The following is a 13,729-nucleotide window of genomic DNA, read 5'->3' as shown; positions in this document are numbered from 1 at the left end:
CTCTACACCCTGTGCTGCGTGCAGGGGACGCAGTAGCCCCACTCAGCCCTATCTTCACTGTCACCGAGTTGACTTTGCAAGGAGACAAGGGGGCCCGGATAGGGGTCATCCATCTTCCAAGGCCCCACAGAGAGCTGTGGGGGGTGCAGAGCAGCACTGACAGTGCGCTTTCCCTCCCCTGCAGTTAGAGAAGGAGGAGCAGATACACAGCGTGGACATTGGGAATGACGGCTCAGCCTTCGTGGAGGTGCTGGCGGGCAGCTCAGCTGGAGGCGCCGGGGAGCAGGACTACGAGGTAAGCAGGGCCTTGAGGTGGGCCCCCTGCTGATCCCTGCCCCCATCGGGCCCCACCGGGGCCCCAGGCCCCCCAGGCGCCAGGCCAGGCTGGGGGCGAGCCACCCTGGCGGTGGCCCTCTGGAGGAGCCCAGGGTTCCAGGAGACAAAGAGCAGGCCCAGGTGATAAGCTGTATGCAGCAAGGATTTGGCTGAAATTGCAACATGGTTGCAGAAACAACCAGAGGCACCTGTTTGTTCTACCATTCAGTCACTGCTTGAGAGCAAAACTCCTTTTCTTCTGGTCCCAGAACTTCTCAGAGATGTTGCAGCCAGTTGAGATTCCGAATTGCTTGGGGTGCCTCTCTTAGTTACTTTATTTGTGACAAATGTTTACAAGCCTTTTGCTCTATTACAGATACAGTAAGTCCCTTACATATATGAATGAGTTCCGTTCCGAGAGCCCGTTTGTAAGTCCGGTTTGTTCATAAGTCCAACAAAGTTAGCCTAGGTACCCAACTAACACAATAGTATAGTACTGTACTGTAATAGGTTTATAATACTTTTCACACAAATAATACATAAAAAACAAACACAAAAAATAAAGAAAACATTTTTAATCTTACAGTAGAGTACCTTGAAAATTACAGTAGTACAGTACAACAGCTGGCATACAGGGGCACATTCGCATCTTTGAAAGTTCGCAACTTGAAAGTTGATAATGCCAGACACGTGAACTAACTTACATGATTGGACATGTGAATGCACGTTTGCATCTTTGAAAGTTCGCAACTTGAAAGTTTGTATGTAGGGGACTTACTGAATTTTAAAAATTGGCCCAATCCTTTTTTTAACCGGTTGAATGAATTCAAGCTGGAGTGGTGAGATCATAATGAGCCAGCTGGTCAATCAGCAAAATGATTTTGGGTAAAAATAAACCTACTGTGAAAAGGAGAGGTTACAATTTTAAGTGAACAAATCAGTTTTCTACAAATCAGTTTTCTTGCAGTGACAAATTTTTTTCAATTGAGGTATATTTCGCATATAATAAAATGCACAGGTCAGCGTTTTGGCAGATGTACAACCTGCGTAACTGTCCCCCAGATCAAGACATAGAGCCTCGCTGGCCTTCCTGAAAGTTCCCTCATGTCCCTTTGCAGTCACTCCTCCCACCCTCAGCCCAGGCCACCACTGATCTCTTTTCTTGCCTGTCGTAGAATTTCACATAAGTAGCATTTTATAGCATGTGTTCTTTTTTTGTGGCTGGTTTTTACTCAACATACTGTTTTTTTGATGTTCTAACGTATCATATATGTGTCAGCGGTCTGTTCCACCTTATTGTTGAGCAGTATCACTGTAAGCATAGATCTGAATTTGTTCATCCATTCTCTTGTTGACGGGCATCTGGGCTGTTGCCACTTTTTTTTTTGGCCATGCTGTGCAGCCTACAGGATCTTAGTTCCCCAACCAGGGATTGAACCCAGGCCCCAGCAGTGAAAGTGCTGAGTCCTAACCACTGGACTTGGGCTCTAGGCGCGCGGGCTTTAGTAGTTGTGGCACGCAGGCTCCGTAGTTGTGGCTCGTGGGCTCTAGAGCGCAGGCTCGGTAGATGTGGCGCACAGGATTAGTTGCTCCACGGCATGTGGGATCTTCCCAGACCAGGGCTCGAACCCGTGTCCCCTGCATTGGCAGGCGGATTCTTAACCACTGCACCACCAGGGAAGTCCACCACTTTTTGACTATTATGAAAAAAGCTGCTGTGAACATTCTTATACAAGCCTCTGTATAGAGATCTCTTTTAGGTAAATACCTAAGAGTCGCAGGCTCCGGACGCGCAGGCCCAGCCGCTCCGCGGCACGTGGGATTCCCCCAGACCGGGGCGCGAACCCGGTTCCCCTGCATTGGCAGGCGGACGCGCAACCAGGGAAGCCCAAACACAATTACTTTTATATTGTGTGTTTGATAATGTCAATATGTGCAGTCTTTGTGGGTCTGAGTCTGCAGTTTGTGGTTTCTGCTGACCCTAAATCCTGGCAACCTGTTTCCTTATGCCTCATGGTTGTGTGTGTGTGTGTGTGATTGTTAATTCTGCTTTTGGGGAATGTATCTGTGGGAATTCTTTGAGGGCCAGGTTTGAAGTACGTTCCTCCGAAGAGGATTTGCCCCGGCACCAGGTGATACTACATACATGGGACGGCTGAAAATTTTCATCTTAGGTTTTTCCACGCAGATAACTAGTGTGGATTTTTACTCCAAATCCTTGAGAGTACAGACCTGCGGTTAGGAGTCTCCAGAGAGAATTTTTCAGCTTTTCTCTGCTGTCCCCCCAGAGCTAAAGCCTCCCACTGACTCTTCCCACAAGGCACATTCCTCCCTGATTTACCCACGGAGGGTGTTGCCCTTTGGAGAGGCCCAGCTCTCTGCTCTGTGGCATGGTCCTAAGATGCCTTTCTTCCTGACTTGGAGCACAGGCTTTCTTTCCTGGTCTCTCCTGCTACCACCACCTCGAGCCCTTTAAAATCAAGCTCTGTGCCACCTGGAATCAGCAACGGGGCAAACACCAACATCAGTGCCACCCACTGTATCAGTCAGGGTCCCACCAGGAGACTGAAACCACACCCGTTATTTTAACAGAGAGAATTAACGTAAAGAATTAGTAACGAGGTACTGAACTGAAGAGGCCAGAAGACTAAGGTAGGACGCGGAAGCAACTGCAGGGAGCAGTCACCACCCTTAGTTGGAGGAACAAAAGGAAGAGCTTGGCATGACTGAAGGGTAGATGTTTCGAAGCTTGGAGGTGGGGCCCTTGGAGCTGAAACTCAGACCCTGAGGAAGGGGAGCTCCCTGGCTGGTTCTGGTATGTCCCTGAAAGGGTGCAGTGAGGCCAGTTCTGCAGGTGTTGGGAAGCTGCAAACTGGATTCATCTGCCGCCCCGGGGGAAGAACAGCCAGATGCAGGAGCGAAGCGCACCTGGGTGCTGCTCGGGGGATCTGCATGAAGGCTCAGAGCCCGCCTCCCTCCTCCAACCTGTCTCTCTGGCTCCCCCTGCTGGCAGGGCCTGACAAGGAGCAGCTGGAGATTAGAAATGTCCCCAGCATCCCAGAGCTGAGCCACCAAGGGTGGGGTGTTTTGTTTTGCTTTCTTTTAAAAATATTTTTTGTTTTTCCTTCTTTTTTATTTTTTTCTATTTTATTCTATTACTTATTCACTTTTTGACTATTATGAAAAAAGCTGCTGTGAACATTCTTATACAAGCCTCTGTATAGAGATCTCTTTTAGGTAAATACCTAAGAGTCGAATTGCAGGGTCTTCAGGTAGATACATGTTTTAACCTTATTAGAAATGGACAGTTTTCCAAAATGGTTGTACCAGTTTATATTCCCTTCAGCAGTATATGAGTTCTTTTTGCTTCCCATCCTTACTTATACTTGATATTGCCAGTCTTTTAAATGCATGCGTGTTGAATTTTATCAAGTGCTTTTTCCACCTTACAAGGTACATTTTAACCAGTGAGGTTTTCCTTGAACACACATTCTTATTCTAAAGGTTCTAGGGAATTCCCTGGAGATCCAGTGGTTAGGATGCCACGCTCTCACTTCCGAGGGTCCAGATTCCATCCCTGGTCAGGGAACTAAAATCCCACAAGCTGCGTGGTGTGGCCAAAAAAATAGTAATAATAAAATAAAAGTTCTATAAGTTGTAAAAAGGCAAACTAAGGCACATTATGTTTTGAAGAGTTTATTTGAGCAAACAATTCAAATCAGGCAACCAAAACTGAAAAATGATTAGGAGTGCTGTGTGGATGGGCTAGGACAGAGATTTTTAGAGAGAAAACAGAGAAGCAAAGCAAAGCAATTATTTAATTGGCTAGAGCTTAAATGGTTCCCTTACTTGGGAAAATCTAGTGATTTGGCTATTCACGATTAGTTGATTTCATTTTCTTAGATTCGAGTTCACCAACTCTGGCTTAGATTTTGGTTGGTTTACTTAGGCTACCTAAGGCACTAGAGTCACTGAGTCTAATGGCCTCCTTGTTTAAAATTTTAAATAAAATCAACAGTCTTTGGGACTACAAAAAAAAAAGTTTTATGTTCTTCTTGGCAAACAGATTTAGATCAAAATTCTATTTTATAAGTATGGAAACAGAGTAAGTGCATTTTTAGCTAAAACTTTATCTAATCGGGCATGTGAATCTTTATTATTCTTATCTTATCTACCTAGAAAGGTGGAGTGGTTAGCTTAGGGCTTGATCTTTTCAGAGTCTGAAAACCCCTATGTCAATAATCTCCCATTCTCTCAAGGTTTTGAATTAAACTTCTGCTGGAAGTTTTGTTATAACTCCTAGCCAAGACTGAATTAAAGACTCTGGGCCTTACAAGGTCTGGCTTCTGCCCAGAGACTAGATACGGTTGGAAGAGCCAAGAAAGAAAAGGAAAAAGGGCCGAGCAGGGCTGGTCCGTGTTGATGTCACCCATACAAACCAAGCCAAAGGCACATATTTTAATAACTAGTGACATTTTCTACAAAATCATCAACATTAAAAATATATATATATTTATTTGTTTGTTTGTTTATTTGGCTGCGCTGGGTCTTGGTTACAGCGTGCGGACTTCTTAGCTGTGACATGTGGGATCTAGTTCCCTGACCAGGGATCAGACCTGGGCCCCCTGCCTTGGGAGCATGGAGTCTTAACCACTGGGTCACCAGGGAAGTCCCAACATATTTTTTTTTTAACCCCTCCAAGTTCTGCAAAGGGGGTATCTAAGCTTGCAAGGTTAACACAGTCTAGAGAATAAAGGTTTAATCCTAGAACCGTAAAGACAGTATTGGATAATAAAACAACTGGAGTTGTGTTCTCTTCACAATGAATGGGAGGAGAGTATATTCAGAGGGAGGCTCTCCCTTAGTGTGGGTGGCAGCTGCCAATCACAGCTTGTGTTGCCCCTTCATTTAGTCACTAGATGGTAATTCAGCTCTCCCATCCGCTCAAAATCAGCCCTTTTTTTTTTTTTTTTTTTTTGTGGTATGCGGGCCTCTCACTGCTGTGGCCTCTCCCGTCGCGGAGCACAGGCCCCGGACGCACAGGCCCAGCGGCCATGGCTCACGGGCCCAGCGGCATGTGGGATCCTCCCGGACCGGGACACGAACCCGCGTCCCCCGCATCGGCAGGCAGACTTCCAACCACTGCGCCACCAGGGAAGCCCAAAATCAGCCCTTTTATAAACAAGTGTAGTCAAGGCCAGGGAGCTGGCTTCCCTTCTGTATAATTTTTGTCATCTTTGCTGTTTCCTTTTCATAATCAAGAGCTGAGCACAAAAAGATATCTAGTTACAGTCTATGTTTTTCTCAGCAAAAAGCTTTTGTTTTCTAATTTCACAGCATGTCAGTTAGAAAAGAGACTAAGTAACACGTTACACCCAACTAAAGATGGCTTACTGCCTAAGAATATATATTGTTTCCTTAGGAGGGAAGTCCAGCATTAGGCAGACCCACAGTTGATTGGGCAGCTGAACAAAGTCAGGGTGCTTGGTTGGGCACCTCTTGATTCTTTTGGACTTGGCCACATGGTTACAAGATGATTGCTGTTGCTCCATCCATCACCTAGTAGCATCCAAAGCAGAAAGTGGAGGAGTGGAATGGCAGAAAAGCAGTGGTTTTCTTCCATCCTCTGTTTCTCTTTAATGAAGAAGGAAAATCTTTCCCAAAAGCTTCCAGCAGCCTTCCTCTTAACATCGAATTGCCCATCCTTGGACCAGCCACTGGCAGAGGAAATCGGACCACTTGGACCAATCATGGTTCATCCCTTAGTGTTGGGCACGCAGCTCTTCCACTGCTTTTCAAAACTGCCTGGTCAGTTTTTGTTCCTTCGTCATACTGTTAATAGCTCCATTTATTTCTTTAGACTATTAAACACAATTACTTTTTTTTTTTTTTTTTGTGGTATGCAGGCCTCCCTCTGCTGTGGTCTCTCCCATTGCGGAGCACAGGCTCCGGACGCGCAGGCCCAGCCGCTCCGCGGCACGTGGGATCCCCCCAGACCGGGGCGCGAACCCGGTTCCCCTGCATTGGCAGGCGGACGCGCAACCAGGGAAGCCCAAACACAATTACTTTTATATTGTGTGTTTGATAATGTCAATATGTGCAGTCTTTGTGGGTCTGAGTCTGCAGTTTGTGGTTTCTGCTGACCCTAAATCCTGGCAGCCTGTTTCCTTATGCCTCATGGTTGTGTGTGTGTGTGTGTGATTGTTAATTCTGCTTTTGGGGAATGTATCTGTGGGAATTCTTTGAGGGCCAGGTTTGAAGTACGTTCCTCCGAAGAGGATTTGCCCCGGCACCAGGTGATACTACATACATGGGACGGCTGAAAATTTTCATCTTAGGTTTTTCCACGCAGATAACTAGTGTGGATTTTTACTCCAAATCCTTGAGAGTACAGACCTGCGGTTAGGAGTCTCCAGAGAGAATTTTTCAGCTTTTCTCTGCTGTCCCCCCAGAGCTAAAGCCTCCCACTGACTCTTCCCACAAGGCACATTCCTCCCTGATTTACCCACGGAGGGTGTTGCCCTTTGGAGAGGCCCAGCTCTCTGCTCTGTGGCATGGTCCTAAGATGCCTTTCTTCCTGACTTGGAGCACAGGCTTTCTTTCCTGGTCTCTCCTGCTACCACCACCTCGAGCCCTTTAAAATCAAGCTCTGTGCCACCTGGAATCAGCAACGGGGCAAACACCAACATCAGTGCCACCCACTGTATCAGTCAGGGTCCCACCAGGAGACTGAAACCACACCCGTTATTTTAACAGAGAGAATTAACGTAAAGAATTAGTAACGAGGTACTGAACTGAAGAGGCCAGAAGACTAAGGTAGGACGCGGAAGCAACTGCAGGGAGCAGTCACCACCCTTAGTTGGAGGAACAAAAGGAAGAGCTTGGCATGACTGAAGGGTAGATGTTTCGAAGCTTGGAGGTGGGGCCCTTGGAGCTGAAACTCAGACCCTGAGGAAGGGGAGCTCCCTGGCTGGTTCTGGTATGTCCCTGAAAGGGTGCAGTGAGGCCAGTTCTGCAGGTGTTGGGAAGCTGCAAACTGGATTCATCTGCCGCCCCGGGGGAAGAACAGCCAGATGCAGGAGCGAAGCGCACCTGGGTGCTGCTCGGGGGATCTGCATGAAGGCTCAGAGCCCGCCTCCCTCCTCCAACCTGTCTCTCTGGCTCCCCCTGCTGGCAGGGCCTGACAAGGAGCAGCTGGAGATTAGAAATGTCCCCAGCATCCCAGAGCTGAGCCACCAAGGGTGGGGTGTTTTGTTTTGCTTTCTTTTAAAAATATTTTTTGTTTTTCCTTCTTTTTTATTTTTTTCTAATTTATTCTATTACTTATTTATTTTGTTTGTTTTTTGAGGGTGGGTTTGAACTGAGATACAGTCACTTAGTAATGGGTGCAGCCCCCCCTACCTCTTTGGATTCTGCATTGTAATTTCTGGCCTCGAATACTTCCCTTCTGCTGACTCAGCTGTGCATTTCGAAAGGTGTTTGAGGGAATTCCCTGGTGGTGCAGTGGTTAGGACTCCACGCTTTCACTGCCCAAGGGCACAGGTTCAGTCCCAGGTCAGGAAACTAAGATCCCACAAGCTGTGTGGTACGGCCCCCCCAAAAAAATACAATAAGGCGTTTGAATATTGTGCCAGTCATTGTGAATATCCTCTGCTGGGAGGGTTCCTGAAGCTCCCTATCCTGAGGATTCCCGCCATGTGGCCAGATGTGGAAGGCTCTGGAAGAATTTAGAGAAGGGCGGCTCCGATCTGGGACGAGAAGGATCCCTCCGGAGCCTGTGTCAGGGAAGGACTGACTGGAAGGCCCAGAAGTGAGAAGGGTCTAGAGGCCTTGAGGCAGGTTGAGGTACAGCTGGATCTGGCGACTCCCTGGTCCCTGCTCAGGCCCCTGCCCTCTTCCAGCCCCTAGGAGGTGTCACTGAAACCAGCCAGGCCTGGTTCTCATCCTCTGTGCCTTATCCCAGGTCCTTCTGGTCACCTCGTCTTTCATGTCCCCTTCCGAGAGTCGCAGTGGCTCAAATTCCAACCGCGTTCGCATTTTTGGGCCCGACAAGTTGGTCCGGGCAGCAGCAGAGAAGCGCTGGGACCGTGTCAAAATTGTCTGCAGCCAGCCCTACAGCAAGGTACCCAGGGTGGGAGGGGGTTCCTTGGTCCTGAGCCACGAGAGAGGCGAGAGGCCGACGTTGGGTCCCGGAGGGCTGGGAGGACCGGACAGTTGGTCTCCCCGTGGGATTACAAGGAGGCCGGGTCCCTGCGTTCTCTGAAATTGGTTTGAGGTGCTCCCCATATAGGCATCTTCGCTTCCTGGAGGGAGATTAGGAAGGATGGCCTGCAAGACCTCAGGGGAATTGGGAGGGGGAGCTGCTGACTTGTTGGAGGTGGGGCCTCGCGGAACTGGGCCTCAGAGTTAGTATCACGCGATCTGGAGTCAGAACGCTGGTTTAAAACCTGGCTTCTCACCATTTTAAAACAGTTACACTCCAATAAAGATGTTAAAAAAAAAAAAAAAAAAAAAACCTGGCTTCTCCACTCCTTAGCTGTGTGACCTCTGGCTTCAGTTTCCTGATCCTTATGGGGTTGTTGTCAGTTAGGGATGCTAAGCTGTGGTGACGAGACCCAAGTATGTAACGACAGCACACAGTAAAGGTATACTTCTTACGCCTCTGGATCTGTCCCGGGAGGTGTCTGGCCAGTCATCCCGGGCCCAGTCTCCTTCCATCTCATGGCTCTGCATCCACTCAGCAGAGGGGGAAAGAGTCTAGAGCATTTCTGAGTTCCAGAAGTGATACCCAGCCCTCCCTCCCATTCCGCAGGCAGGAGTTTGGCACGCAGAGTGGATTAGCTTAGACACCCAGCAGCCTCTGCCAATTGCTCTGAGGCTTAAGGAGCTGGTGCATGTAAAGGGCTTTGCACCTTGCACCGAGCCTGGCCAAGTTACAGCTCAGTGACAACTTGCTGTTATTATCCTTGTCATTATCATGCGGGCACTTCCCCGCATGTGTGTGTCCATAGGAGGGAAAGAGCCAGAAAGGGGTTTCTGTAAATAAAAGGGATTGGGGCCGAGCCTTAGTCCTTGGCCAGACTCCCTGATTCCCACCCCTCCTCTCCCAGGATGCCCCCTATGGCCTGAGTTTTGTAAGGTTTCACAGCCCCCCAGACAAAGAGGAGGCCGAGGCCTCATCCCAGGTAAGCTCTACCTGCCACCGCCCAGAGCCTTCTCCCCACCTCTTCACCCCCCGCCCCGCTGACAGCCCTCCCACTGCGCTGACCTTGTGGGACCTTAGAAAGTGACCAAGCTCGGCCAGTTCCGCGTGAAGGAGGAGGATGAGAGCGCCAGCTCCCTGAGACCCGGGGCTCTCTTCTTCAGCCGGATCAACAAGACGCCCCCAGGTGAGTGCGGGAAACCTGGGTCCTGAATGAGTAAAGGCCGGGGCCTGGACTCCTGGGTCTGAGGGAGGAGGGGTCGGGGGCGGACCTGGACTCCTGGGTCACTCCCGGGTCTTGGGAGCAGCACTCTGTGTCCCATGGATGGGAGCCGAAGGGTCTGAGGGTCCAGCCCTCTCAACCTGGCTCCACTTTCTCCCTCTGCAGTCGCAGCCAGTGACCCAGCAGGACCCAGCTATGCAGCTGCTACGCTGCAGGCCTCCAGTGCCGCCTCCTCGGTCTCTCCGGCCTCCAAGACAGTAGGGAGCACCTCCAAGGTGAGATCATCGCACCCTGGTGGGGTGGAGAGGGAGGAGGTGAGCTGGAGGCCTCAGCCCATCCCACCCCCTCATGCTCAGGAGTCCCCCAGAGGCAAGAGGAAGCTGGATTTGAGCCACGAAGAAAAGAAGACCCCCAGCAAACCGTCCGCCCAGCCCTCACCACCCGCCCTCAAGAGACCCAAATGTGAGCAGACTGGATTCCTTGTTCCCACAGGGGCCCGGATCCTGGGTCTGGGGGAGGAGGGGCCGGGGGCCTGGATCCTGGGTCTGAGACGGGGAAGGGCTGGGGGTGTAGCCCTACACCTACCGACTGAATCCACTCCTTGGCCTCCCCAGTGCCAGCTCCCACCCCTGCCCCAGCCCCTGCCCCTGTCCCTGCCGCAGCACGGGGGGCGGCGCCAGGGAAGCCCCGAGGAGAAGGCGCTGAGCCCAGGGCCCCCCGCGCCGGCCCGCAGGAGCTGGGGAAGATCCTCCAGGGTGTGGTGGTGGTGCTGAGCGGCTTCCAGAACCCCTTCCGCTCGGAGCTCCGGGACAAGGCCCTGGAGCTGGGGGCCAAGTATCGGCCAGACTGGACTCCAGACAGCACCCACCTCATGTAGGCCTGCGCCCCCTCCCCACGCTCCCCGCTGCCTCCCTTCGTCTCCTCCGTGTTGCCTTCTCTCTGTTATTTCACCTCTCTGTATCCTCTGCCTCTTGTTCTCTTTCTCTTCTTCCCTCTGATTCTTAAGTCTTCCCCTCGGCCTCCCTGTGTCTTTACTGCTTCTCCCACATCTGCCCCGTGTCTCTCCCTGTCTCTCTCCGTCTCTCTCTCTCTGTGCCCCTTGTCTCTCTCTGCCCTTCACCTCCCAGATCACACCGGGCTGACACCCTCCATTCCGCTCTCTGCCAGCTGCGCCTTTGCCAACACCCCCAAGTACAGCCAGGTCCTAGGCCTCGGAGGCCGAATCGTGCGGAAAGAGTGGGTGCTGGACTGTCACCGCATGCGGCGGCGGCTACCCTCTCGGAGGTGAGGCCCCACTGTGTGCATGTGGTTTACACACGCACACCCCGACCCTGCCCCTTGTCCCCGTGCTGGGCAGCGTCAGGGATCTGGAGAGAAATCAGGCCGGGCCCTGCTGGCCCAGAGTCAGCAGACTTCCCACAGGAGGAGGGGCAGGGCAGGGAGACACGGGTGGGGGGATCCGTGCAGGGCTCTGGGAAGTCTGCTTAGCCAAGGAAAAGGACGCTGCAGGCTGGAGTCACAGCATTCCCAAAGCCTCAGGGCAGAGAGCGGAGTGTTGGGACCCGTTCACATTCCTTCACCCGAAGCCCCTGCTTGGCGCCAGGCTGGGCTGTGCAATGTTGGCCCCGGACGTCGGGTCCTGCCCTCGAAGGCCTCTGACTTCGATGAGGGGCCGTACTTAGCTCTAAAACAGTTTGGAGGCAGGCCCAAGGGGAGGACCGCAGTGAGCTAGGGGTCTTCAAGGAAGAGAACAGGTTTGCCAGGCTGGACAGAGGCAGAGAGCATGCCTGGGCGGAGGAGCCAGGGTTGGGGTCAGCCTGGTGTCTGCCCGGAGGAGCTGCAGGGGCACTCAGCGCCTAATGAGAAACTGACTTTGATTCTCAAAGGGGAGAATTATTTCCGATTTGTTTTGTTGTTCCCTTTCTGAAATGAGTCATTTCTTCCCGAAGAGGGAAGGGAAGCCAGGAAGTGCTCTGGTCTCTGGTGTGGGTGGCTGGGGGTCTCTGGGGCCCTTCCGGAGCTGGGAGGAGGGCGGGCTGGGAGAGGGGCCACGATTGCCACCCTGAGTATTTAGTAAATACTGAATAAATAGCCAGTGCCCGTTGCTCCCTAACCCCTCCCCACCTCCCCCGGAGGACACATCTGCTGGTTGTCTGAGGCCTGATTCCTCCCCCAGGTACCTCATGGCTGGGCCAGACTCGAGCAGTGAGGACGAGGGGGGCTCTCACGGCGGCAGCAGTGGGGATGAAGCCCCCAAGCCTCCCCGAAAGGTCTGATGCCCCCGGCACAGGCGGGGGAGGGTGGAGTGGGGGGGACGACATGGGTGTGTCATGGTACCCAAACTCTCCACTCCTGCCTCCTGCAGGCGCCCCCCCACGCTCACACCCGCGCTGCCCCTTCCGTCCTTGCTGACCCACCCTCCCTCCTCAGCGCCCCCAGACCAAAGCCAAGCCCTCTCAGGCAGCAGGACCTAGCTCACCCCAGAGACCCCCAACCCCAGAAGAGACCAAACCACCCTCACCAGGGCCCCAGGAAGATACTGACACCAAGGGGGAGCAGTCAGGTCAGAGCCTGAGGGAGGAGGGGCCAGGGGCCTGGATCCTGGGTCTGACGGGGGAGGGGCCAGGGGCCTGGATCCTGGGGCTGAGGGAGGAGGGGCCAGGGGCTTGGATCCTGGGGCTGAGGGAGGAGGGGCCGGGGTCTGGATCCTGGGTCTGAGGGGGGAGGGGCTGGGGGCCTGGATCCTGGGTCTGAGGCGGGAGGGGTCAGGGGCCTGGATCCTGGGTCTGAGGGGGGAGGGGCCAGGGGCCTGGATCCTGGGGGGGCCGGGGGTCTGGATCCTGGGTCTGAGGGGGGAGGGGCAGGGGCCTGGATCCTGGGTCTGACGGAAGAGGGTCTGGGGGTCTGGATCCTGGGTCTGAGGGAGGAGGGGCCGGGGGTCTGGATCCTGGGTCTGAGGGGGGAGGGGCAGGGGCCTGGATCCTGGGTCTGACGGAAGAGGGGCTGGGGGTCTGGATCCTGGGTCTGAGGGAGGAGGGGCTGGATTCCAGGCAACGGATCTGGGGTAGAGGGTGGCTGTCCCACCCCCCACAACCCCTAACTGGATTTGGAGGGCCACTGAGCCTGGGGGTTGGGATGCCTGCACCTGTGCTCAGGCGTGAGACTGGGAGGGAAGGTTACCGGTCTTCCCAGAAGAGAAGGCAGGGGCCTCGCATTGTTCCATTCGCAGAAGGACAGGACAATGCGAGGCCCCTGCCTTCTCTCACCGAGGATGAGCTGAGAAGGTAGGGTTTGGGCTGGGGGTGACTGGGAGGGAAGGTTACCGGTCTTCCCAGAAGAGAAGGCAGGGGCCTCGCATTGACTAAGCTTCCATTCGCAGAAGGACAGGACAATGGGGCAGAAGATTCTGGGGACACCGAGGATGAGCTGAGAAGGTAGGGTTTGGGCTGGGGGTCAGGGTGGCCCTGGCCTTGTGGGGAGGGGCATCCGGTCTGCATGCTCCTACCCCACCCCTCTTGGCCTCTCCAGGGTGGCTGAGCGGAAGGAACAAAGGCCGCCCTCTGGCGAGGAGAACGGCAAGGACCCGTACGCAGGATCCACGGATGAGAACACGGACAGTGAAGGTCCTCCGGAGTCTCCCAATCTGCCGATTCCCGAGCTCCCAGGTGGGAAATCCTCCCTCCTGATGTGGGATTTGGCCCTGTTACTTCTCTGCCATGACTTGCCCCAGCCCGTCCTGGGATGGCTGCTGCCCCCTGTGACTTGTCTTCCAGGCTCCTCACCCCCAGTCCCTAGCCTTTGCCACCTCCTTGTCCTCTTAGGCCTGTTCCCTTCCTTTCAGCATCCTCTCCTGACTTCCCTCTCTGTCCCTGTCCTGACTTCTGCTGTGACCGCCTCCATCACAGCCCAGCCCCAGGCGAGACCCCCTTTGGCTTTCCACTCCATCACGCCGGGGGACTCCCACTCCCTAGGCTTCAGGATCACCCAGG

At 53.2% G+C, this 13,729-nt stretch overlaps 1 protein-coding gene across 1 annotated transcript in view; it reads left to right on the top strand.

Annotated features, from left to right (window-relative positions):
• Window positions 1-13,729, top strand: part of XRCC1 (X-ray repair cross complementing 1) — a 26,147-nt gene that overhangs the window by 11,587 nt on the left and 831 nt on the right. The window contains exons 4-14 of the mRNA XM_028478316.1: window positions 8,279-8,437; window positions 9,426-9,500; window positions 9,599-9,704; window positions 9,906-10,015; window positions 10,097-10,202; window positions 10,355-10,613; window positions 10,908-11,024; window positions 11,917-12,010; window positions 12,171-12,303; window positions 13,120-13,174; window positions 13,269-13,688. Coding sequence (XP_028334117.1) covers window positions 8,279-8,437; window positions 9,426-9,500; window positions 9,599-9,704; window positions 9,906-10,015; window positions 10,097-10,202; window positions 10,355-10,613; window positions 10,908-11,024; window positions 11,917-12,010; window positions 12,171-12,303; window positions 13,120-13,174; window positions 13,269-13,688 — 1,634 coding nt within the window. The remainder of the gene's footprint in view (window positions 1-8,278; window positions 8,438-9,425; window positions 9,501-9,598; window positions 9,705-9,905; window positions 10,016-10,096; window positions 10,203-10,354; window positions 10,614-10,907; window positions 11,025-11,916; window positions 12,011-12,170; window positions 12,304-13,119; window positions 13,175-13,268; window positions 13,689-13,729) is intronic.

Source organism: Physeter macrocephalus, chromosome 17 (assembly GCF_002837175.3).
Source record: "Physeter macrocephalus isolate SW-GA chromosome 17, ASM283717v5, whole genome shotgun sequence".
Classification (NCBI taxonomy): Eukaryota; Metazoa; Chordata; class Mammalia; order Artiodactyla; family Physeteridae; genus Physeter; species Physeter macrocephalus.
Note: the sequence above shows the minus strand (reverse complement) of the source record. Positions and strands in the feature narration are given on the sequence as shown.